At 35.1% G+C, this 23706-nt stretch overlaps 1 protein-coding gene across 3 annotated transcripts in view; it reads left to right on the top strand.

Annotated features, from left to right (window-relative positions):
- The window catches only part of SLC9B1 (solute carrier family 9 member B1), a 62655-nt gene that overhangs the window by 4589 nt on the left and 34360 nt on the right, over positions 1 to 23706 (top strand). For all 3 annotated transcript variants that reach the window (XM_032333034.1, XM_032333035.1, XM_032333033.1), the window contains 2 exons: positions 13183 to 13252; positions 14953 to 15091. In XM_032333034.1, the coding sequence (XP_032188925.1) occupies positions 13184 to 13252; positions 14953 to 15091 (208 nt within the window). In that variant the 5' untranslated portion in view covers position 13183. The remainder of the gene's footprint in view (positions 1 to 13182; positions 13253 to 14952; positions 15092 to 23706) is intronic.

Raw genomic sequence — 23706 nt, 5'->3', positions numbered from 1 at the left:
CCCCCCTACCCCCAGCAACCCTCAGTTTGTTTTGTGAGATTAAGAGTCACTTATGGTTTGTTTCCCTCCTGATCCCATCTTGTTTCGTTTCTTCTTCTTCTACCCCCCAACCCCCCACGTTGCATCTCTACTTCCTCATATCAGGGAGATCATGTGATAGTTGTCTTTCTCTGAATGACTTATTTTGCTAAGCATGATACCCTCTAGTTCTATCCGCATTGTCGCAAATGGCAAGATTTCATTTCTTTTGATGGCTGCATAGTATTCCATTGTGTATATATACCACATCTTTATCCATTCATCTGTTGATGGACATCTAGGTTCTTTCCATAGTTTGACTATTGTGGACATTGCTGCTATAAACATTGAGGTGCACGTGCCCCTTCAGATCACTACGTTTGTATCTTTAGGGTAAATACCCAGTATTGCAATTGTTGGGTCATAGGGTAGCTCTATTTTCAACTTTTTGAGGAACCTCCATGCTATTTTCCAGAGTGGTTGCACTAGCTTGCATCCCCACCAACAGTGCAGGAGGGTTCCCCTTTCTCCACACCCTCGCCAGCATCTGTCGTTTCCTGACTTGTTAATTTTAGCCATTCTGATTGGTGTGAGGTGGTATCTCATTGTGGTTTTGATTTGTATTTCCCAGATGCCGAGTGATGTGGAACATTTTTTCATGTGTCTGTTGGCCATCTGGATGTCTTCTTTGCAGAAATGTCTGTTCATGTCCTCTGCCCATTTCTTGATTGGATTATTTGTTCTTTGGGTGTTGAGTTTGCTAAGCTCTTTATAGATTTTGGATACTAGCCATTTATCTGATATGTCGTTTGCAAATATCTTCTCGCATTCTGTCAGTTGTCTTTTCGTTTTGTTAACTGTTTTCTTTGCTGTGCAAAAGCTTTTGATCTTGATGAAATCCCAATAGTTCATTTTTGCCCTTGCTTCCCTTGCCTTTGGCGATGCTCCTAGGAAGAAGCTGCTGCGGCTGAGGTCAAAGAGGTTGCTGCCTGTGTTCTCAAGGATTTTGATGGATTCCTTTCTCACATTGAGGTCCTTCATCCATTTTGAGTCTATTTTCATGTGTGGTGTAAGGAAATGGTCCAATTTCATTTTTCTGCATGTGGCTGTCCAATTTTCCCAACACCAATTGTTGAACAGTCTGTCTTTTTTCATTGGACACTCTTTCCTGCTTTGTCGAAGATTAGTTGACCGTATAGTTGAGGGTCTCTATTCTGTTCCATTGATCTGTGTGTCTGTTTTTGTGCCAGTACCATACTGTCTTGATGATGACAGCTTTGTAATAGAGCTTGAAGTCCAGAATTTGGCTTTCTTTTTCAATATTCCTTTGGCTATTTGAGGTCTTTTCTGGTTCCATATAAATTTTAGGACTGTTTGTTCCATTTCTTTGAAAAAAAAATGGATGGGATATGCATTTTATGCTTTTATTTTCTCTTACCTCATTTAATTTTATAACTACCTTTTTCAGATGAGGACATTGAGGCTCAGAAAGGTTAAGGGTCTTGATCAAGGACACCTACCTAGTAAGTGGCAGAATTATTAACCACAGTGTTCTGACAACAAGTCCCATATTTTTTACTGTGTAGTTTGTCTCTTTGCTTTTTATACTTTATTATGTCCAAAATGATATCAAAGAAAAACAGCTAGGTAGAAAGTAATGGCTGGCAAGAGGCCTTTTACAATTCAAAAACTTTTTCTGTATGTTTAAAATTCAACAGTTAATGATATTAGATAATTACCTACCATCTGTGTTAGGTAATTTAAAGAACTCAGAGATGATTATGAAATCACTGATTTAATCTAGTAGGGAAATGCAAGTCACTAAACAGCATTTCTTGCACCCTCTCCCAAGCACATTTTATATGTGCTTCCACAATACCCTGTATTGACTAAACTCTATGTACAAAGGAGAATGAATTCAGTACCAGTTACACAGTGGGCTGTCAGTGAATATTTGTCAAATAATAGCATGATGATAGTTAAACGAGCAATTGTAATAGTGAGATGAATGCTGTGGTAAGGGATGGATGCTGTGATAAGGATGCATCCTAAAGGGAAATTCTAAAGGGAGGAGCTCAACACTGATAGAGAGTTATTTGTACAAAAAACAGTGGTGTAGGGTTGGAAGACAATATACAGAATATATAAAGTCTCAGAGATATGAGGGTTGGCAAGTTTAAAGAACTAAAATACAGCTGAAGTTTAAAAAGCCAAGTAAAAAATGAGATTGGCAAGGAAAGTTTAGCCCTTATTAAAGTGAGTTCCATAGCTGAGTTTGAGTTTGGACATTTTTCTTCTATGGGGAGCCATTGAGAAATATTAGGCAGGAAGTTGCCATAATCATGCTATATTTTAGATTATGCTGCACTGTGGACATTAAAAAGGGAGGCCCAAGACTGGAAGTAGGGAGACCAATTGAAACATCATTACAGAGCTTATGGGAAAAGGTGCCTATAGCCTGGACTGGAACAGCAGCAATTTATAATGAGAGCAGTGGACAAAATTTTCAGTTACTTAGGAGCTTGTATTAACATGATTTACTAATCAGTGGATATCAGCAGGGAAGGAGAAGGAATGACTCCTTGGTTTCTAGTTTCAGCAACAGGTAGATGGTGGCTTTGTTCTCTGAAATAGGAAATTCTCTGAAGAAGGAATAGACTTAGTGGGGGAAGGTTTTGAGTTCAGTTGTGCATATATTGAGCTTAAGATGCTTATAAACACAATGAAGTAGAGATATCCAGTAAGTACTTAAATACACTATTTAGAAACTCAACAGAGCTTCTCTAGGCAGACTCATCAGCATATTGCTCATAATTGGAGCCATGAGAATAAAATAAATTTCTTAAGAAATGTATATAGAAGAAGAAGAGAAGAGGGGATAGGGAAGAGTGCTGAGGAACCCCAACACTCAAAGGATGGATAGAGAAAAAGAAGACCAAGAAAGGACAACCAGAGAGCTAGAACGAAGGTTGGACAAGTGATAATGTGATGTGAGAATTCAAAAAAAGAAAGACGACTTAGTTTTGTGCAATGCCTTATAGGAAATTCTGTTGGAAAGACCTTTAACCAATACATTTCATTTACAAAGAAGAGATGCAGTGGTAAAGTATTACAAGCAAAGAAAACAAAAAATGCATGGGAGAACAAGTAACAGTGTAATGTGACTGAAATGTAGAATCAAGAGAACTAGAGAGAAAGCCATGATAGTTTGATGCCCTATCGTGGAAAACCACGGATTCTGAGTAAATTGTTGGTAACTTTACTATTTGGTGAGGAAAACCATTATGGTTAGGGCTAAGGGAAAGACAAGGATATAAAACATTTTCTGAACCCTGGAAAACCTTACCATTTTATTGTAGAAACAAGATCTCGGCACCTGAAAAGAATAAAAATTCAAGATAATACCTGATTAATGAGAACAAACACCTAATACTATAGGAATTTTAACAGTGGCAAAGTCGATTTGAATTGGAGTACTCATTTAGTCCAGATTTGTATTGTCCTGATTAAATAATAATGCCAACTACTCATTATCTTAAAAACAAAACAAAAAGTCCTGTTCTAAATTTGAATGCTCTGTATAAAGAATATTCTCTTTGTAGATACAACTTTCAAATTCATTTGTTCAGAAAGGCTTATACTAAGTTTTTACTTGATGATCTTTGACATACACTCAAAAAGACTTCTTTGTATGAAAGATAACAATAGCTCCAAACATCCTAAAATAATACATGTAAATACACACTGATGCTTATGCTTTACCTAACATTCATTTAATAAATATATGTTAAATGAGCATTATGTGTCAGTAATACTTAGTGACTCTGGGCATGGGCTACATATTGAAACACACCTGAATTCAAATCCCAGTTCTGCTTTCAATGGAAGGAATAAAAGTTGCAATCTCACTTAGAATAGTTTATACTTAATTCTAAGTATTAAGATTTTTTGAAAGAAATTTCAGTTATTATGTATCCAATTATTAATACTGCTGTCAAACTTAATTGATATTTTTACATCTGTAGGGGAGAGAAATAAGGAATGATTTTAAAGCATTTGGCTAAACCACAGAGTGAATGATCCATACTTAAAAGAACTAAGAATTGGCCATAAATTTTGCTGAATGGTAGGGATAAAGTCAATAGATGTCGCCGTTGCACAATACTGCTTCAAAATGATAAACCCAAAGTACAGTATAGAGTACAAGAACACAGACCAAGGAAAGACAACTAGTTGTTTCTATTATATGATATACATATATACATATTTATATAAGATGTGTCGGTAGTTCCCAAGCAACATGTGTTGATATTCTCTCATGCTGTTTCTTAGTAAGTCCATAAGTGAGTAGAAAGGAGCGTAGACTTAAAACTGGCAAAAACCTTTGATCATCCAACCTCCTCCCTCTGTCCCCCATTTTACAAGTCTGGAATTAAGGACAAGGAAGTGAAGTGACAAGAAATTGACTCAATACTATGTAGCAGAAAGCTTGGATTTCCCAACTTTATGATACCATACTGTTTCTGTTAACATTTATAATAAAAGAGACATTCTAATAAAACCAGAGCCTCTTAAATCCATCAAAACTTTCTACCACTTTAAAAGCAAAGTCTAACAATATGATAGCATCCCCCATTTCTAATAAAAATTATCAGTTGAATACCATAGCTTTTGCTATGAACTGTAAAAACATCTCACTTTATCCCCATAATAGCAAGATATGTAGTCTATATATAATTATTTCTGTCTTATTCCAAAAAGGATTTTTAAGAAATTTATTGAGGGGCACCTAGATAGTGCAGTCCGTTAAGCATCCCACTCTTGGTTTTGGTTCAGGTTGTTATCTCAAGGCCGTGGGATTGAGCCCCTCATCGTGCTCCACACTCAGCATGGAGTCTGCTTGGGATTCTCTACCCCTCCCTGCCAACTCTCTTAATCTCTGTCTCAAATAAAGTTTTAAAAAGAAGCTTACTGAAATAAATATATCATAAAATTAAAAATGAAACTGAAGTGATCATAAAAGATACTAGAATATAAACCACTATTAAGTCTTCTTTTTGTTAATATATGAAAATCATGCCCTAATGTCTAGTAGAATCAGATTTGATTGGCTAGTCTCAAATTTTGTTCTACCTTCTCTACCTGTGAGCACAAAGTAAGAAGAGTAGATGGTATTATGCTCATTAAAAGATAACCAGATACTATAATTTTCCCCAAGATCATGCAAGTAGTATATTTCTGATTTCAAAGCCCTCATTCTTTCCATTTTGCTGGCTATCCAGACATATAATGAGAGGACTCCTAACAGGATACAGTCACTGTAACCCCTAGATACCTGGATTGCCACAATTCTGATTTATACAGTTAGGCTATTGTTTATATCAAATTTATTTTGAAAATTGCACAGAGTTGTTGACAAGATTTATTCTGTCAAGAAACTGACTCCTAAGAATTTATTAAAAGAAAGATAAATGTTATGAGATTATCTACATTTTAAATTACAAAATTTATATTGTATTAAGGAAACTGGCATTTGAAAAATTGATTATCTAAGAAAAAGACATCTCCAGGGGAAGTGAGAAGTCCAAAGGAAAACAGAGAGGAGATATCTAGAGCAAAGAGGAAAACAGATAGGCACAATATTTAAAAAGAAAGAAGGGGGCAATGGGGAGAGAGCTAAAGCTCATATATCCTACCTAGCCTGCTTCCGATCCCTAAATTACTCAGGTATCTGGATTTTCCTCTTTATCTTCCCCCTTTTTTGTACCAAAAATCTTTTTAAAAATCTTTAAAAATCTTAAATCTTACCTTAGCCAGGGTCCTAGCTCTCCAAACCTTCCTTTCTTCTTAACATGCAGAAATGTTTCTGTTTTTGTTGTCATCTTGAGTATGTGGCATTTTAAAATTCTCAGTTCTTGGGCCACGTGGGTGGCTCAATGGGTTAAGCATCCACCTTCAGCCCAGGTCATGATCTCAGGGTCCTGGGATCGAGCCCCACGTCGGGCTCTCTGCTCAGCAGGGACCCTGCTTCCCCCCACACACACTTTCTGCCTGCCTCTCTGCCTTTTTGTGATCTCTCTGTCAAAAAATAAATGGAATCTATAAAAAAATAAAATTCTCAGTTCACTCCATATTTGTTTCACAAATATTTATTAAGTGCTTACCACATAATAGATCAAGGGTAAAACTGGTTATTGTCCCTTCTCTCGTGGAGCACACAGCTTTCCAGTTCCCTCCAAGATGTAATAGGTCCACTGCAACCTCTTTTTTTCACTGCTCACAGTAAAAACTCTAGACAAAACCTGAAGAGCAACTACATGAAGATCAAAAAGTAAAAAAGCAAGTGGATTTTGAAGAAGAGTCAAAACTACAAGACTGAATTTCTTTTGCAGCTTTGACCTGAAGGCAGGCTCCAGTCATAAAACCAATGCAATGATAGCACAGGAGGCCAAAACTACAATAGAAAACCTATTTTTATGACCTGCAGATCTGGGAAAATGGAGTCTATAGTTTAAAGAGAGCATGAGGAATCCTCCTTATTGATGTTGTTTTCCTTTTGTGATTTTTCCCCATTAATTAAGATTTTTCCCCTATTAATGACATTATGGGCTACTACAACTCAGAGAAAAACCCCATCTTCAGACCAGAGAAACCAGGAAAAAAGACCTTGAGAGATATAGCAGGGTATATAGGATATAGGTATATAGATATAGGAGAAGAAAAAAACTGGAGAATGAGTTTCCTTACCCATCCAGGGGCTTTGGGTTATCTCCATCTGTGCATGCATGAGACAGAACATTGAAAATAGGAACAGACTCAAAGGAACCCTAGAATTTTTAGTTAGCAGTTAGCAGAAAAAGATGTTAAAATTACTATGACTGTAAGAACTAAAACTAGGAAACTCTTGGAAGAGAATATAGGGGAAAACCTCATGATATTAGATTTGGCAGTGATTTCTTTGATTAGATAGCCAAAGCACAGGCAATAAAAAATATAGATACATTGAACTATATCAAAATTTAAAATGTTTGTGTGTTGAAAAACACCACCAACAGAGAGACAAGACAAGCCACAGAATGAGAGGTTAGTGCAAATAATTTAACAGGCAAGTGATTAATATCCAGAATATATAAAGAACTCTTACAACTTGAAAACAAAAATAAATAACCCAGTTAAAAACTCGGCAAAGGGGTGCCTGGGTGGCTCAGTCACTTAAACCTCTGCCTTCAGCTGAGGTTATGATCTCAGTGTCCTGGGATGGAACGCCGCATCAGATTCCCTCCTCAGCAGTGAGTCTGCTTCTCCCCCTTCTTCCCCCTCTGTGATCTGTCTCTCAAATAAATAAATTAAATCTTTAAGAGAAAAACTGGGAAAAGGACTAAAATGATATTTTTTTTCTTTTAAATTATTTTTATTAACATATAATGTATTATTTGCCCAGGGGTACAGGTCTGTGAATCATCAGGCAAAATAGATATTTTTCTTTTTTTTTTTAATATTTTATTCATTTATTTGTTGAGAGAGATCTCAAGTAGGCAGAAAGGCAGGCACAGAGAGAGAAAGGGGGAAGCAGGCTCCCCGCTGAGCAGAGAGGCAGATGTGGGGCTCAATCCCAAGACCCTGTGACCCGAGCTGAAGGCAGAGGCTTAAGCCACTGAGCCACCCAGGTGCCCCCAAATAGATACTTTTCTAAAGAAGTTATACAAATTGCCGATAAGGGCCCAAAGATGCTCAATAATCATTGGAAAATGGCAATGAAAACCACAGTGAGATACCATTTCATACCCATTGGGCTGGCTATTATGAAAAACAAAGTAACATGTGCTGCCAAGTATGTAGAGAAATCAGAACCCTTGTGCAGTACTGGTATGAATGTAGGATGGTATAGGCATAGTCACTGTGGAAAACAGTGTGGCAGTTCCCCTAAAAATGAGACAATTATCATATGATCCAGCAGATTTCCTTCTGTGTATATACCCAATATAATTGAAGGCAGATACTTGAACAGTTATCTGTATATCCATGTTCTTATCAGTATTATTCACAATAGACAAAAAGTCGAAATGACACAAATATCCATCAATGAATGAATGGATAAACAAAATGTGGTATATATATACAATGGGATGTTATTTATCCTTAAAGGGGAAGGAAATTCTGATACATGTTACAACATGAATGAATTTTGAAGACATTATATTAAGTGAAATAAACCAAATGCAAAAGGACAAATAGATTCCATTTATCTGAGGTACTTAAGGTACTTTAATTCATAAAGATGGAAAGTGGAATGTGGTTTCCAGGGAGTTAGGAGAAGAGAGAATGGTGAGTTAATAGGAAATTGGATACAGAGTTTCAGTTTGGGATAATAAAGTTCTGGAAATGATAGTAGTGATTGTTGCTTAATAATATGAACATACTTGATGCCAGTGAACTGTATACTTTACAGTGGTAACTTTTTTGTTATATGTATTTTATCACAATGGAAGAAGATTTTTTAATAACTATGATTAATATCAGCCAAGAACATATTCTCTTCAAAGGAGCCATGGTAAGAATTAACAGTTAATGTCTCAATAGAAATCATGGGAGCCAGAATAGAGAGGAACATCTTTAAAATTCTTAAAATAACTTCTGATATGGAATTCTGTATTCGGTGAGAATAGCTTTCAAAAGTAAAGGTGAAATAAAGACACTTAAGGCAAACAAATAAGGAATGTGTTGCCAGCAGATATATATTAAAACAAATATTGAGGACAGACAATACCAAGGTCAACAAGGATATAAAACCGTAAAGACAGGTTACAACTAGTGCAATAAGGAAAGAAAAAGATAAAGTATATAAAATTTAGAAAGGAAGAAATAAAACATTTGCTGACTATGTGCTTGTGTACTTAGAAATCTCAAAGAATCATTAGAATAAAGTGAATTTATCAAGGCTTAGATATAAAGTAAATAAATAAAAATTACTTGTATTTCTGCATACCAGCAAAAAAACAAGTAATAAATTTTTTAAATGGTACCATTTGGTACATCCCAAAAAACATCAATACCTAGAAATAGGTCTAATGAAAGATATGTAAGAGCTCTACACTGAAAACTATAAACATTACTAAGGTAAACTAAAGAAAATCTAAGTATAAAGAGATACAGTGTTCAAGAATTAAAAGACTCAGTAGTGTTAAGATGTCAGTTCTCCCCAAATTGACCTACAGATTCATGCAATTTCTTTTTTTTTTTTTTGATTTAATGCAATTTCTGTCAAAATTCCACCAGAGAGAGAAAGTGTGTGTGTATAAATAGACAACCTTATTCTAAAATTTATGTGGAAATATAAAGAGATAAATAGTCAATCCTACTCTGAAGGAGAACAAAACTGGAGAATTTCCAACACCAAGTAACAATTCCTACTATACAAGTACTAGTGTAGTGTTGGCATAAGGATAGACAAATAGCCAGTGGAACAGAAGAAAATGAAAAATAAATTCACATATATGTGGTCACCTGATTTACAACAAAGGTGACACTGGAATGCAATGGGTAAAGGACGATTTTTTTTTTAAGATTTTATTTATTTATTTGACAGACAGCGAGAGAGGGAACACAAGTAGAAGTGGGAGGGGAGAAGCAGGCTTCCTGCTGAGCAGGGAGCCCGACTCAGGGACCCTGGGCCATGGGATAATGACCTGAGTCAAAGGCAGACACTTAGTGACTGAGCCACCCAGGTGCCCCATGAATGATCTTTTTAATAAATGATGCTAAGTCAGTTCGATATTGATACAAGAAAAAATGAATTTTACCTCTTCTCACACCATACATAAAAATCAATTCCAGATGGATCTTAGAATTAAATGTGAAAGGCAAAACATTAATGCATTTAGAAAAATACATAGGAGAATACCCTATAAGTTCGGGGTTGGCAAAGACTTAAAAAACAATAAAGCTCTAATTATAAAGAAAAAAGATAAATTAGACTAAATTAAAATAAAAATTTCTGTTCGTTCAAAGACATCATCAATGTGAAAAGACAAGCCACAGAATAGAAGACAACATTGCTTATTTATATATCAAATAAAAGATTTGATTCTAGAATACATAACTAAAAAAAATCAGTAAAAGTCTGCCAATACATTTTTTTAAATGAGCAAGAGATTTGAACTGACACTTTACTACAGAAAATATTCAAATGGCCAATAAATATGTGAAAATAATGTTAGTCACCATGAAAATGCATCTTAAGGGGCACCTGGGTGGCTCAGTACGTTAGAGCTTCTGCCTTCTGCTCAGGTCATGATCCCAGGAGGCTAGGATCAAGCCTGGCATAGGGCTCTCTGCTCAGCAGGGAGCCTGCTTCCCTTCCTCTCTGTCTGCCTGCCTCTCTGCCTACTTGTGATCTCTGTCAAATAAATAAAAATTTTTAAAAAAGAAAAGAAAAGAAAAGAAAAAGAAAATGCAACTTAAATCCACAGTGCAACAGCTCCAGAATAGCTTAAAGGAAAAAGATGATACCAAGGTTAACAAGGATTTAAATAATATTAAAGAGTATTTGGTTCAAATTCCAGCTATGCCATTTGCTGAGACCCTTTGTGGGTCTCAGTTTCAACATCTATAAAATGAGAATAACAAGTAACTCATATTACGCTAAGCGAAATAACTCAATCAGAGAAAGACAATTATCATATGATCTCTCTGATATGCGGAGTTTGAGAGGAAGGGTGGAGGATCATAAGAGGCAGGGAGGGGAAAAAATGAAACAAGATGAGACCGGGGAGGGAGACCATAAGAGACTCTTAATCTCAGGAAACAAAATGAGGGTTGCTGGGGTGGGAGGGAGGGATAGGACAGCTGGGTGATGGACACTGGGGAGGGTATGTGCTATGGTGAGTGCTATGAATTATGTAAGACTGATGATTCACAGACCTGTACCCCTGAATAAATAAATAAAACATTATATGTTAATTTTTTAAAAAACTCATAGTATTGTGGAAATGATTCATGTTGAATGCTTAACTTAATCCAACTTGTATCAGATTTTATATCATTTAATCCTCACAATAACCAATATATTTAGCAATATATCATTACAGGTAAGGAAATTGAGGCCTATGGAAATAAATCACTCCTCATGGTTATTAAAAGATAAAGGGGTGAAATACATTTCTATCTCAGCTCCAAAGTCCTTACTTTTAGTTGCTCTGCTTACTACCTACAGTTCCTCTCTTGGCAGATATGTAAAGAGAGTATTGAGTAGTTGCCAGGCATAAATGTTACTTGACACAGTATCAAATTTCTCTTACAGCGGCTAACATGTACGTTTATTGTTCAGACTCCTTATCTAGGTTTTGAAGTTCTGTTGCATGGTTCTCTTGCCTGGATTCCAAGTCCTGCTATCCTAACCATGACCTAGTTATAGATTTTTTTTTTCCCTTAAGATTTGTTTATTGATTTTTAGAGAAAGAGAGAGAGTGCGGGGGGGGGGGGGCTGGGGGAGAGCAAAGGGAGAGAACATCTTAAGCAGACTCTGTGCTGAGCACAGGGACAGACTCGGGGCTCAATTTTACAACCCTGAGATCACAACTGAGCCAAATCCAAGAGTTGGAGGTTCAACCGACTGAGTCACCCAGGTGCTCCAACATAGCTGTAGATTTTAAAATACGCTACCTGGTGTCTTATACAATTCTTGGTGTTATGTTTGCTTCTTCCTGTCTACCTGCCTAGTTATGACTCACAGTTTCTCCTAAGTTAGGTCACAGCTCAAATGTCACCTTGATAATCATTGTAACATCTTCTAGGTTTATTTTCTTCGGTACTTAATCACAACCTGAAAATATATTGTCTTTCTCTTCCTCCCACCAAGAGTATCATCTCCATAAGAGCAGAAACCTACCTTTGTTTTATGTTATTTTGCTGTTTTATCTTCAGAGCCTAGAAGAATAGACATTCAATAATTACTGTATGGATGGGACTTTGTGTCCCGATCTCACAACTCTTGTGCACTCCAGCTCAAATTTCTTAATATTTCTAGCCCTGAGCCTATCCTTTCAGAACATGACACAGCTTGGGTGATTTCACTTACCCTCCTTGTTCATACAGCTTACTCACTTTTAACATCTAGTCTAACAATTAATGACAGGCTCTCATTCTAATGACCAAATAGTTTCTATATTCCCTTCATTAAAATGGAATTTTACTTTAAAGGGACTTAGCTATTTTTCATCACATCTTAAAAATAAAAGTTATTTTCTGTTTTAATGTCGTAAATTACTTATGATTCCTTATAGGATTTTACACACTAATATTTTACTTCATTAAAATGAGGCAATAAATGTAAAGCACTTGGCATATGTGGTGGATACTCAAATGTTAATGATTCTTTTTTAAAAATTGCTTGTCTTTCTTAAAAAGTCTAGATACAGGAAATACTGTGAGGTTTGGTCTTATCAAGTACCTAAAAATTCAGACTTGAAGTTTTAAATTTTTTCCTCAACAGTAACTCAGGAATTGAAAGATATTTTTATGGCAGCAGAAGTCACAGAGAAGGTAGAAATAATAGATATTTAAAAATAAGTTTCCAAAAAATAAATAAATAAATAAATAAATAAAATAAGTTTCCAGACCTAATTCTTCTCCTGATATGGTCCTATTTCATTCTTTTTTTTTTTCTAGTTCATTGTTATTCAAAATGAAACTTATTTTATTTTGTTTAAATGTTGCACCTATGGATCTTTCAAATGGACTACATATAAAGATAGTATGTATCAGTAACTTACAGATGTAGGTATTAATGCAGTTGATCATATTTAATTTTAAAAATTTTGGACTCTTCTGACAGGGATGTGACTGAAATGCTGGAAATTATTTTAGTGCATAAAATAAAGAACTGGGTTTTCTGATACATGCTTTTACGATATGACCCACCATTATGAACTACTGAGAGGTATTAAATTTCTGTGTGATAATGGTCTTTAAAACATATGTACATGATTTTGCTTCATAACTTTACAATGAATATTTGGGACTGTCTTAACTATGAAGATATCTGGCTTGACTGTGAAACAACTTTATGATAAAAAATCATTAAAAAATTAATCCCTCTTACACATGTTTGTTTCAGATGTCTGTATAGTACTATTTTATTCAAATTGTTTTTCTTTTAAACATTAGCATGTACACCACAGAATCACAAAATGAACATCTGGAGGTTAAACACACCCCATCATCTACAACTTCTCAGGTAAAAACCTAAAACTATTTTGTAATGTACAATATAAAAATCAATCTGATCTTAAAGTTTATTTTTCAAGTTTACCAGTTAGGTTTCTATTATATGTCTAGTTAAAAAATGAGAAGGGGTCACTTAAAAATAACTACTTTAAACAGGTACTAAGAAATGAACAAAAGGAATGAAAAGATGGAAAGGGGTGACTAAAGATTATTTTGGAGTAAAGAGTTCAGATATCAAGAATAATGGAAATATGGCTTATTATTTCTCACCATATCTAGGAAAAACTCAATAATTTAGACTATAAGAGGTAAAGAAATTAATTAAAATGGTGTGTTGTATATTTGAAAAGAACCAAGTTTTTATTTTTCTAAGAGTACAGAGTAAGTCATAAACCTTTTGGTCTATTTTACTCCATAGTAATTGCTTATGATTAGAATTATAAATTATTTACTTTTTTAAAACAGAGGTTTCTATGGTTCTCAAGGACCCAAATTTTCTTCTTTTAAATATTTAAAATATTCACCATTGATTCAAATTATTTGTCTGTAAAGACTTTATCCTAGTCTCTGTCAATTTGTTATAAATTCTGAAATAATAAAACTTAAAATAGTATGGTCTTACCTCATATGACCTTTAACCCACACTAATCAAAATTCATCTTTGTGTCTTTACCTTGGCCCTTGTGTATAGTGGCAGACTTCCCACAGAAGCCTTTAAAACAGAACTCCAACAAATTAATTACGATCAGATTTAAAGAAATTTGATATTAAAAGAGCTGCATAATTCATTTACATCAGCTGCTGTGATGCCTTTGCCTCCCTAGTCATTAAATGTTTCCTCTTTGCTTCCTTAATATGTCCATGCCTCTAGCCTTTGTTCCCAGTTCTTCTGATAATCCTGTGTTCTCTATCCACTGCACTCAAAGTATTATCAATACACTCGAAGTGTTGGCCTGTGTGTACACATGCATACATGTGCATGCACACACACACACCATGACAATGAGGCAAAACTGATGATTTCTATTTCAGGGTTAATGCTACTCTGTTTTGTTTTGTTTTTGTTTTTGTTTTTGTTTTTGTCTTGTTTACCTTGGGAGAAACCTCTCAATATTCTCACCAACTAAGATGTCTTTTTTTTTCTAAGCAGTTTCATAATTAGACTAACTACCATTAAAAGCCTGGAAGATGCAGCTAAACCCATGAATTACCTAAGGATGTTATCTATAATTAATAGTGGGAGCATGAACCTTAAATTTCTGAAAGCTTGATCTGTTTTTCTCATTTTTTTCAGTTGTATAATTTTTCAAAGAAATTAGTCCAAGTAAAATTATATTTCACCTCCTTTCCAACGTAGTTGTATTTTCATTCTACAAAAGTTTTATTAAATAATCGTTGGCAGTAAGACTGAAGAGGAACAGTTTTAATTATTCTGCCTACAGTATAGCTCATTTATTCAGTATGCATAAATAACAAATTAAAAATAGCAGGGACTCAAGTCTATAAAAGCTAAATCAAGGTGCTCTACAAAGTGCTCTCCTGTGACATCCTCAAATACCTATTGATATAGTGCATGAATATTCTTTTATATGTGTAATTCTCCAGGGTGACAGTAATGATATGAATTTAATTATGAGATTTGGTGGTTTTGTACTGTCATAAAATTGTATGAAAGTGTATTTTTTCAAAGATTTCCTTGCTTTACTTCAGATCCTCAAAGATAGTAATATTAGTGAACATGAAGAAACTAAGGAAACAGTGTTGTCACAAACAGAGGAAACAAAACCACAGATGGAAAAGACTTGTTCTTGTCCTCCACAAGGAAAACTGAATAAATTTATTACAAATGGTATGTGAAATAAGAAATGTAAGTAGAGAGAAAAACAGAGATGTATTTGATAAATATATATTTTTAAAGATTTTCTTTATTTATTTGACAGAAATAGAGCACAAGCAGGGAGAGCAGCAGAAGAAGAAGTAGGCTCCCCGCTAAACAAGGAGCCTGATTTGGGGCTTGATCCCAGAACCCTGGGATCATGCATGACCCAAGCAGAAGGCTGACACTTAATGAGCCACTCAGGTGCCCCTATATTTGATGAATATGATAAATATTAAAACACGAACCAACAAAGCCACTGCTAAATCTATATATTTACTGTACACTTTAGCTATATACTTCAGTTCTTATTACAAGCAATATGTGGACAAAGAGGAAATATTTCCTTAACTGTCAAAAACTAATAATAATTGCTTAACAGATACATATTTTAATTTTTTCATGACTTTTTCTATTAAACATTGGCGATTAGAAACAGCATAGATTAAGGGGCGCCTGGCTGACTAGGGCAGTAGAGCATCTGATTCTTGATCTCAGTGTTGTGAGTTCAAGCCCCACAATGGGTGTGGAGCCTACCTGAAGGAAGGAAGGAAGGAAGGAAGGAAAAGAAAGAATGACATTGATTAAATGATTAAAGATTGATTAAAGATTTTTATTTAAACCCTACTTTTGATATTTAGTTTTTTAAAGATTTATTTTTGAGAGAGAGAGAGAGTGAGGAGAGGAGCCGAGGGACAGAATCTCAAGCAGACTTTCCATGGAATCCAGAGCCCGTTGTGGGGCTCAGTCTGAAAACCCATGAGATCATGACTTGAGCCAAAATCACCAGTTGGACATGTAACCAGCTGAGCCACCCAGGTACCTCTGATAATTTAGTTTTAAGTCAGCTGCAATGAACATTATACCACTGGCAATATTAAGGTTCTTAATAAAATTAGGACCCAAATTTTTAAAGAGCTGCTACCTTGTAAAGGATTGTATAAATTTGCTTTACCATTAAAATTTTAAAGGATCTCATTGTCGTATATTTATATGTTGTCACCTAATATTAATAAAAGATTTTCTTGATTTTTATCTAGATATTCTATATGATTTAACTTAGATTTTGGTCTCCATAAGTATAGATCCTATAAAGAACAATATTTAGTTTAAAATATGATGAACAAGTAACTGAAGTTTTAAAATTTTATTTTTTTTTTAAGATTTTATTTATTGAGAGGGGAGAGAGCATGCACATGCGGAAGCTGGGGGAGGGGAGGAGGGAAAAGGGGAGAGAAAATCTCAAGCTGACTCTGCACTGAGTGCCAAGCCTGACACACTTGATCTCATGACTCTGAGATCACAACCTGAGCAGAAACAAAGAGTCAGACACTTATAACCAACTGAGCCCTCAGGCACTTCTAAAATTTTATTTTATTTACTGCTTGCTAAATTTAAACTTTTGAAACCAGATTTTACTAATTGATTTTTCCCTTAGTAAAAGTTACTTTTTAATTCACATCAATATATTTTTTTAAGATTTTATTTATTTGTTTGACAGACAAAGATCACAAGTAGGCAGAGAGGCAGGCAGAGAGAGAGGAGGAAGAAGGCTCCCCGCTGAGCAAAGACCTCGATCCAGGACCCTGGGATCATGACCCGAGCTGAAGGCAGAGGCTTTAACCCACTGAGCCACCCAGGTGCCCCTTAACATCAATATTTTTAAGGATTCTAAAGCTGAACTTGAATATCTGACGGTGAAAAGTGATTGGACTTCTTTGTAAACATAATTTCTGCACATAGATCTTACATGCACATTCCCATGACCATATACTCTATAGAGTGGGCATTGTCTATACAGCAATTGTTAGGAGTAGGGTCAGGGCCTGTGAAGAGAGGAAAATGTATTGGTCACCAATACATTTTATTATTATCCACTGGGATTGAGAACTGCAGTTTGCTCAGGAACTAATTTAGGAGTTTTATAACACCAGTATTGAAACTACAAATATACTTGGGTTTATAACTGGTTTTCCCCTTTGTTTGCTTTCATTTTTGATTTTTCAAATTTAGAGAAATTTATAGGAAAAGGATCTTCCATGTTTCTATCTTAGGGGGTGTATATTCTTGTATTCTCTTTTTCTGTCTCTGTCTCTCTCACACGCACAACTACACCCTATATATTGGTGTACAGAAACTCTTAAAACATATTTTCTAGATAATAGCATATATTCTAGATAATGGAGATAGAGCTGCAGTTTCTCTATAAATCATATTTAATTCACCAATCCCATAATGTATATGTTAATTTAGTAAGAAATCTAAACTCTCAATCACATGCAGAAATCAATCTCATCACTTTTAATCACACTATTTATGTCTTTTATTCGGGTGGTAGCTTGCCTAGTACCAAAGAAATGGATATTCTAGAAAAATAAGTTTAGGTTTTAGGCTATTATTCTTTTTTTGTTTCTTTTAAGTTTGCTTTCAGTAAAGATACTTTGTTTTCAATAAAAGGTACTTTATAACCTTTTTCATAAAGTTGTTTTTCCTTTAAATAAATGAAAGGAAAGCTTTATTATATGTCCAACTATGACTTTCAAATAATCTTAGGGCCAGAATTTCTCCATTAAAATCTTATCATCAGAAAAAAAAAATCTTATAATCAGTATTATGAAGTAAGCAGTCTTGAAAGTTTAGAGCTCAAAAATAATATCCCAGACACTTTCAATTTCTGGTCCAGCATCATCCCTCCACCTTAACATATAAAAACCTGAACAAACTGAAAAATTAATGACTCTTCTTTGTTCCACCAAAAAAGTAAGGCTAGAGGGCAAATAACTACCCCCAAATTGGAGACAGCATGAGGACACAGGATCATAACTTATCAGAGCAGAAACCTCTGTGAGAACCAGTACTAGGGTAGGTATACCTACATTTTAATTGACAAATTGGCTAGGGACTCAGGATGGATAAGTCTGAGTGGGGTAGGCCAGTCATAGTGCGGGAAACACACTTTTGTGAGTTTTACCTCCAGGAGCCATCTGGCAGGCGGAGGGGGAAAGTAATCATATGCAGTATACTAGAGCTTTCTGCTCTTCTTAAGAATACCTTCCCTCAAGAGAAACTGTTTTATCAGAACCTAACCTATGGGGATTTTATCTGAACCAAACTGGCCAGGGAAAAGAGAAATAACCAAAACTTATCCCCTCTGTATAACCCCCACTAGCCATCCTATAAAACCTAATGGGATAGGAAAACAAAAAAACTAAGAGTCACTTGTGAGGTTCATAGTGCATGAGCAAAGGCTCACTAAAGACTGGTTCAACTCTATAGAAGTCTTCCCCTTCCCACACAACTTACCACTATATTACCAAAGGTCTTTTTACCCAGGACAATATATTCACTTTTAAGCAAAAATATGTAAGATGTATTTAAAGACCAAACAAACAAACAACAACAACAACAAAAACAGTTTAAAGAGATAAAGTATCAGTAGACCCATATATTGCAGGGATGTTGGAATTATCAAACTGTGAATTTTAAAAACTATGACTAATATACTTAGGCCCCCAATGGAAAAGTAAGCATGTAAGAATGGAAGGATAATGTAAGGAGGAAATGGAAGTCCTCAGAACCAAAAAAAAAGCTAGAAATTAAAAACACTAATGGAAACAAATGTCTTTGATGGCTTCATTAATAGACTGTACACAGCTGACAAAAGAATCTCTGAGTTTGTGGATCTGTCATTAGGAAATTCCAATGCTGAAAAGTAAAGAGGAAAAAAAGGTTGAAAAAAAGGAACAGAATACACAAGAACTGTGGGATGACTACATAACATAATGGGATTAGCAGAGAAGAAGAGAAAAGGCAGCAGAATAAAGATTTGAAAGCAATAATAACTGAGAATTTCCCCCAAATTAACACCAGGTAGAAAACCACAGATCCAGGAAGCTCAGAGAATTCCAAGCAGGATAAATACCAAAAAATAAACAAACAAACAAAAATACTACACTTGATTATATCATATTCAACCTATAGGAACTCAAAGATTTTTTAAAGTCTTGAGAGAAGCCGGGGAGGGGGAACACTTTACTGATAGAGTAGCAAAGATAAAAATTATATCTGACTTATCTGCCGAAATGATGCAAGTAAAAAGAGAATGAAATGAAATATTTAAAGGGTTGAGACAAAAAAAAACACACCAGCCTAAAATTCTGTATACTACAAAATCATCTTTCAAAAGTGAAGGGTCTCTTGGGTGGCTCAGTGAGATAACTGTCTGATTTTTGATCTGAGGTCATAATCTCAGGGTTGTGAGATTGAGCTTCGCATCAGGGTCCACACTGGGCATGGAGCCTGCTTAAGAGTCTCACACACATACTCTCTCTCTCTGTCTCCCAATGTTCCTCACCCCCAAATTAAAAAAAAAAGAAAAGGTGAGAGAGAAATAAAGACTTTCTCAGACCAACAAAAATCAAACCAGCAAATCTGCCTTGCAAAATGTTAAAAGAAATTCTTCAGAGAGAAAAAAATTATATGGGTCAGAAACCCAGATTTACATGAAGAAGGAAGAGCATCAGAGAAGGAGTACATGAAGGTAAAAGAAACCTTTTTTTTTAATATTCTTAAATGATTGAACACATAACATTTCACAATAATAGCAAAAATATGTTCACTGATTATATGCATTATTCTCAAACTTACATGGAACATTCACTAAGATGGACCACATTCTGTCATATGCATACAAAACACCTTAATTAATCTAAAAGAATAAAAATCATACAATATATGCCTCTGACCATAAAGGGTTTAAGCAAAAATTCCAAAGGCAGTTGGAAAATCCTAAAATACTTGGAGATTAAACAATACATTTCTAAATAATACATGGGAACCTCAAGTGATATTTTTAAATAGTTGGAACTAAATGAAAATAAAAATACAACTTATGAAAATTTGTGGGATGCAGTGAAAGCAGTGCTTAGAGGAAATTTTATAAAATTTAGGGGTGCCTGGATGGCTCAGTCAGTGAAGCGGCTGCCTTCAGCTCAGGTCATAATCCTGGAATCCCAGAATCGGGCCCACATCCTGCTTCCTGCTCTCTGGGGAATCTGCTTCTCCCTCTACCCCTCCCCATGCTCATGCTCTCTCTCTCTCTCTCTCTCTCTCTCTCTGGCTCATTCTCTCTCAAATCAATAAATAAAATATTTTTAAAATAGTGAGAGTTTATAACATTGAGTGCACATTTTAGAAAAGAATAAGAATCTAAAACCAATCTTCTAAGCTTCCACATTAGGAAACCTGAAAAAGGAGCAGATTAAGCCCAAAGTAAACAAAAGAAAATAAATAGCAAAAATTAGAGCAGATATCATTGAAACTTAAAACAATAGCAAAAATTTTAGGTGCCTGGGTGGCTCAGTCTTTAAGTATCCGCCTTCAGCTCAGGTCATGATCCCAGGGTCCAGGGATTGAGCCCTGCATCGGGCTCCCCACTCTGCAGGAAGCCTGCTTCTCTCCCCCTGCTTGTGTTCCCTCTCTCGCTATGTCTCTGTCAAATAAATAAGTACAATCTTTTTTAAAAAATAGCAAAGAATCAATGAAACCTAAAGCTGGTTCTTTTATAAGTTTGATAAGCTCAATAGACCTCTAGCTAGGCTAAGAAAAACACAAAGAAATTATAATCCACTAATATTAGAAATTTAAGAAGGGACATCACTACATCACTACCCATGGACCTGTAGAAAGATATTAAAGATAAGATAAAAAGATAATAAAGGAATACTATGAACATCTCTTAGCTCACCAATTTGATAATTGAGAGGAAATAGACCATTTTCTTGAAAAACACAATCTACCAAAATATACACAAGAATAGACAATCTGAATAGGAATATATCTATTAAATAAATTGAGTCAATAATTAATAACCTCCCAAAACAAAAGGCACCAGACCTAAAATGGCTTCACTGGAGAATCTTACCAAGCATTTAAGAAAGAAATTATACCAATTTTCTACAATCTCTTTCCGAAGATGGAAGCAGAGGGATAGTTCCCAAATCATTCTGTGAGGTCAGCATTTGCCTCATATCCAAATCAAAAACATTACAAGAAAAGAAAACCATAAACCAGTATCCCTGATAAGCACAGAAGATCCTCAACAAAATATTACTAAATTGACTTAACAATGTATAAAAGAATTATACATCATGCAACCATGTGAGATTTATTCTAGGTATGCAAGGTTGGTTCATATTTGAAAATGAATGATTGTAATCCATAACACGAACAGGCTAAAGAAGAGAAATCATATGATCATAATAATAGGTGCAGGAAAAACATTTGACAAAATCCAATATCCATCATAATTTACAGATAGAGGGAAACTTCCTCAGCTTGATTAAAAAAAATAAAATAGACTAAAAACCACAGCCACCATTATACTAAATGGTGAGAAACAGAAGCTTTCCCACTAAGACGAGGAATAGGACAAGGATGCCCTCTCACACTACTCCTTTTCAATATCATACTAGAAGTCCTACTTGATACCATAAGAAGAGCAGAAACAAAGCATATGAAGAAATAAAAAATACAAAAACAAAGTATATAAATAAATAAAACTTCCCTTGTTCACAAATGACATGATTGGGTAAGAAAATTAAAATAATCAAGAAGAAAACTCCAGAGACAACAAATAAGCAAGTATAACAAGATTGTAGGATAGAAGGTTAATAATACTAAAGTCAGTTATTGTCTTCATATGTACCAACAATGAATAAATGGAATTTGAAATTGAAAATAGAAGCACCTGGGTGGCTGAGTGGGTTAAAGCCTCTGCCTTCGGCTCAGGTCATGGTCCCAGGGTCCTGGGATCAAGCCCCACATCGGGCTCTCTGCTCAGCAGGGAACCTGATTCCTCCTCTCTCTCTCTCTCTCTCTCTCTCTCTCTCTCTCTGCCTACCTGTGATCTCTATCTGTCAAACAAATAAATTAAAAAAAAAATCTTTAGAAAATACATTACTATTTACATTAGTGCCCCTAAAAATAAAATACCTAAGTATAAAGCTAATAAAATATGTACAAGATCTACACAAGGAAAACTGCAAAACTCTAGTGAAAGAAATAAAAAAAGAACTAAATCAATGCACAGATTTTCCTTGTTCATGAAAAAACTCAGTATTGTCAGGATGTCAGTTCTTTCCAACTTGATTCATAGATTCAATACAACCTCAATCAAAACCCGACAAGTTACTTTGTGGATGCCCACAGACTCATCTGAGGTTTGTATAAAGTGGCAAAAGACTTAGAAGAGCCAATTTAGTATCAAAGGAGAAAAATTAGATGAGAACTAACACTACCCAACTACAAGACTTACTATAAACCTACATATCCTGTGGTCATCACATCGATATAGAAGAGCCTTACAGCAATATGACTTTATTTATCCCTCCTCTGCCTTCAGTGCAAGAGTTATATATATTTTTACTTCTACATTCTTACTTTTACTTCTACATTTATGTATATATTCTTACTTCTACATTTGCTTTTAAAAGCCAAAAGTCTTTTTTTTTTTTAAGATTTTATTTATTAATTTGACAAAGAGAAATCACAAGTAGACGGAGAGGCAGGCAGAGAGAGAGAGGGAAGCAGGCTCCCTGCTGAGCAGAGAGCCCGACACGGGACTCGATCCCAGGACCCTGAGATCATGACCTGAGCCGAAGGCAGCGGCCCAACCCACTGAGCCACCCAGGCGCCCCCCTTTTTTTTTTAAGTTTAAAAAAGTCTCAATTTGTCCACATATTTACATTCTCTGGTTCTCTCCATTTCTTTCTGGCAATCTGAATTTTTATGTGGAATTTTTTCCCTTCAGTCTAAAAATCTTCTTGCAGTGTTTTTTGCAGAATAAGTCTTATAGCATTCTTTCAGCTTTTGTCTGAAAGTGTCTCAATTTGGCTTTTTTAAAATTTTCTAAATAGAGGTATAATTGACATATAATCTTATATTAGTTTTTAGGTGCACAATATAATGATTCCATATTTGTATATATTACAAAATGATCACCACAATAAATCTAGTAAACGTCCATCATCATGCACAGAAACTTTTTTTCTTATAATGATAAATTTTAAGATCTACTCTTTTAGCAACTTTCAAATATATAATACAGTATCACTAACAACAGCACCATGCTATACATTACATTCCAGTAACTTATTTATTTTATAACTGGAAGTTTGTAACTTCTGACCCCCTTCACCTATCTTGTCAACCCCCCCCCATCCCTGCCTCTGGCAACCATCAGTTTGTTCTCCGTATCTGTAAGCTTGATTTTTAGATTCCATGAATAGGTGAGCATGCAGTATTTTAGTCTGACTTACTTCACTTAGCATAATACCTTCAAGGTCCATCCATGTTGTCTCAAGCGGCAAAGAGTTTTATCTTTTCCTTTCTTTTCTTTCTTTCTTTTTTTTTTTTTTTTAAGATTCTAAAGTAATTTCTACTTCCAACATGGGGCTTGAACTCGCAATTACCAAGAGATCAAGAGTCACAAGCTCCAACAACTGACCCAGCCCTGCACCCCAAAGTTTTTTTCTTTTTTGTGACTGAATATATTGCATATATATATATACCACAATTTATCCATTCAC

This window comes from Mustela erminea, chromosome 2 (assembly GCF_009829155.1).
Source record: "Mustela erminea isolate mMusErm1 chromosome 2, mMusErm1.Pri, whole genome shotgun sequence".
Lineage (NCBI taxonomy): Eukaryota > Metazoa > Chordata > Mammalia > Carnivora > Mustelidae > Mustela > Mustela erminea.
The sequence above is the reverse complement of the archived record's forward strand: the minus strand, read 5'-3'. Positions and strand labels throughout refer to the sequence as shown.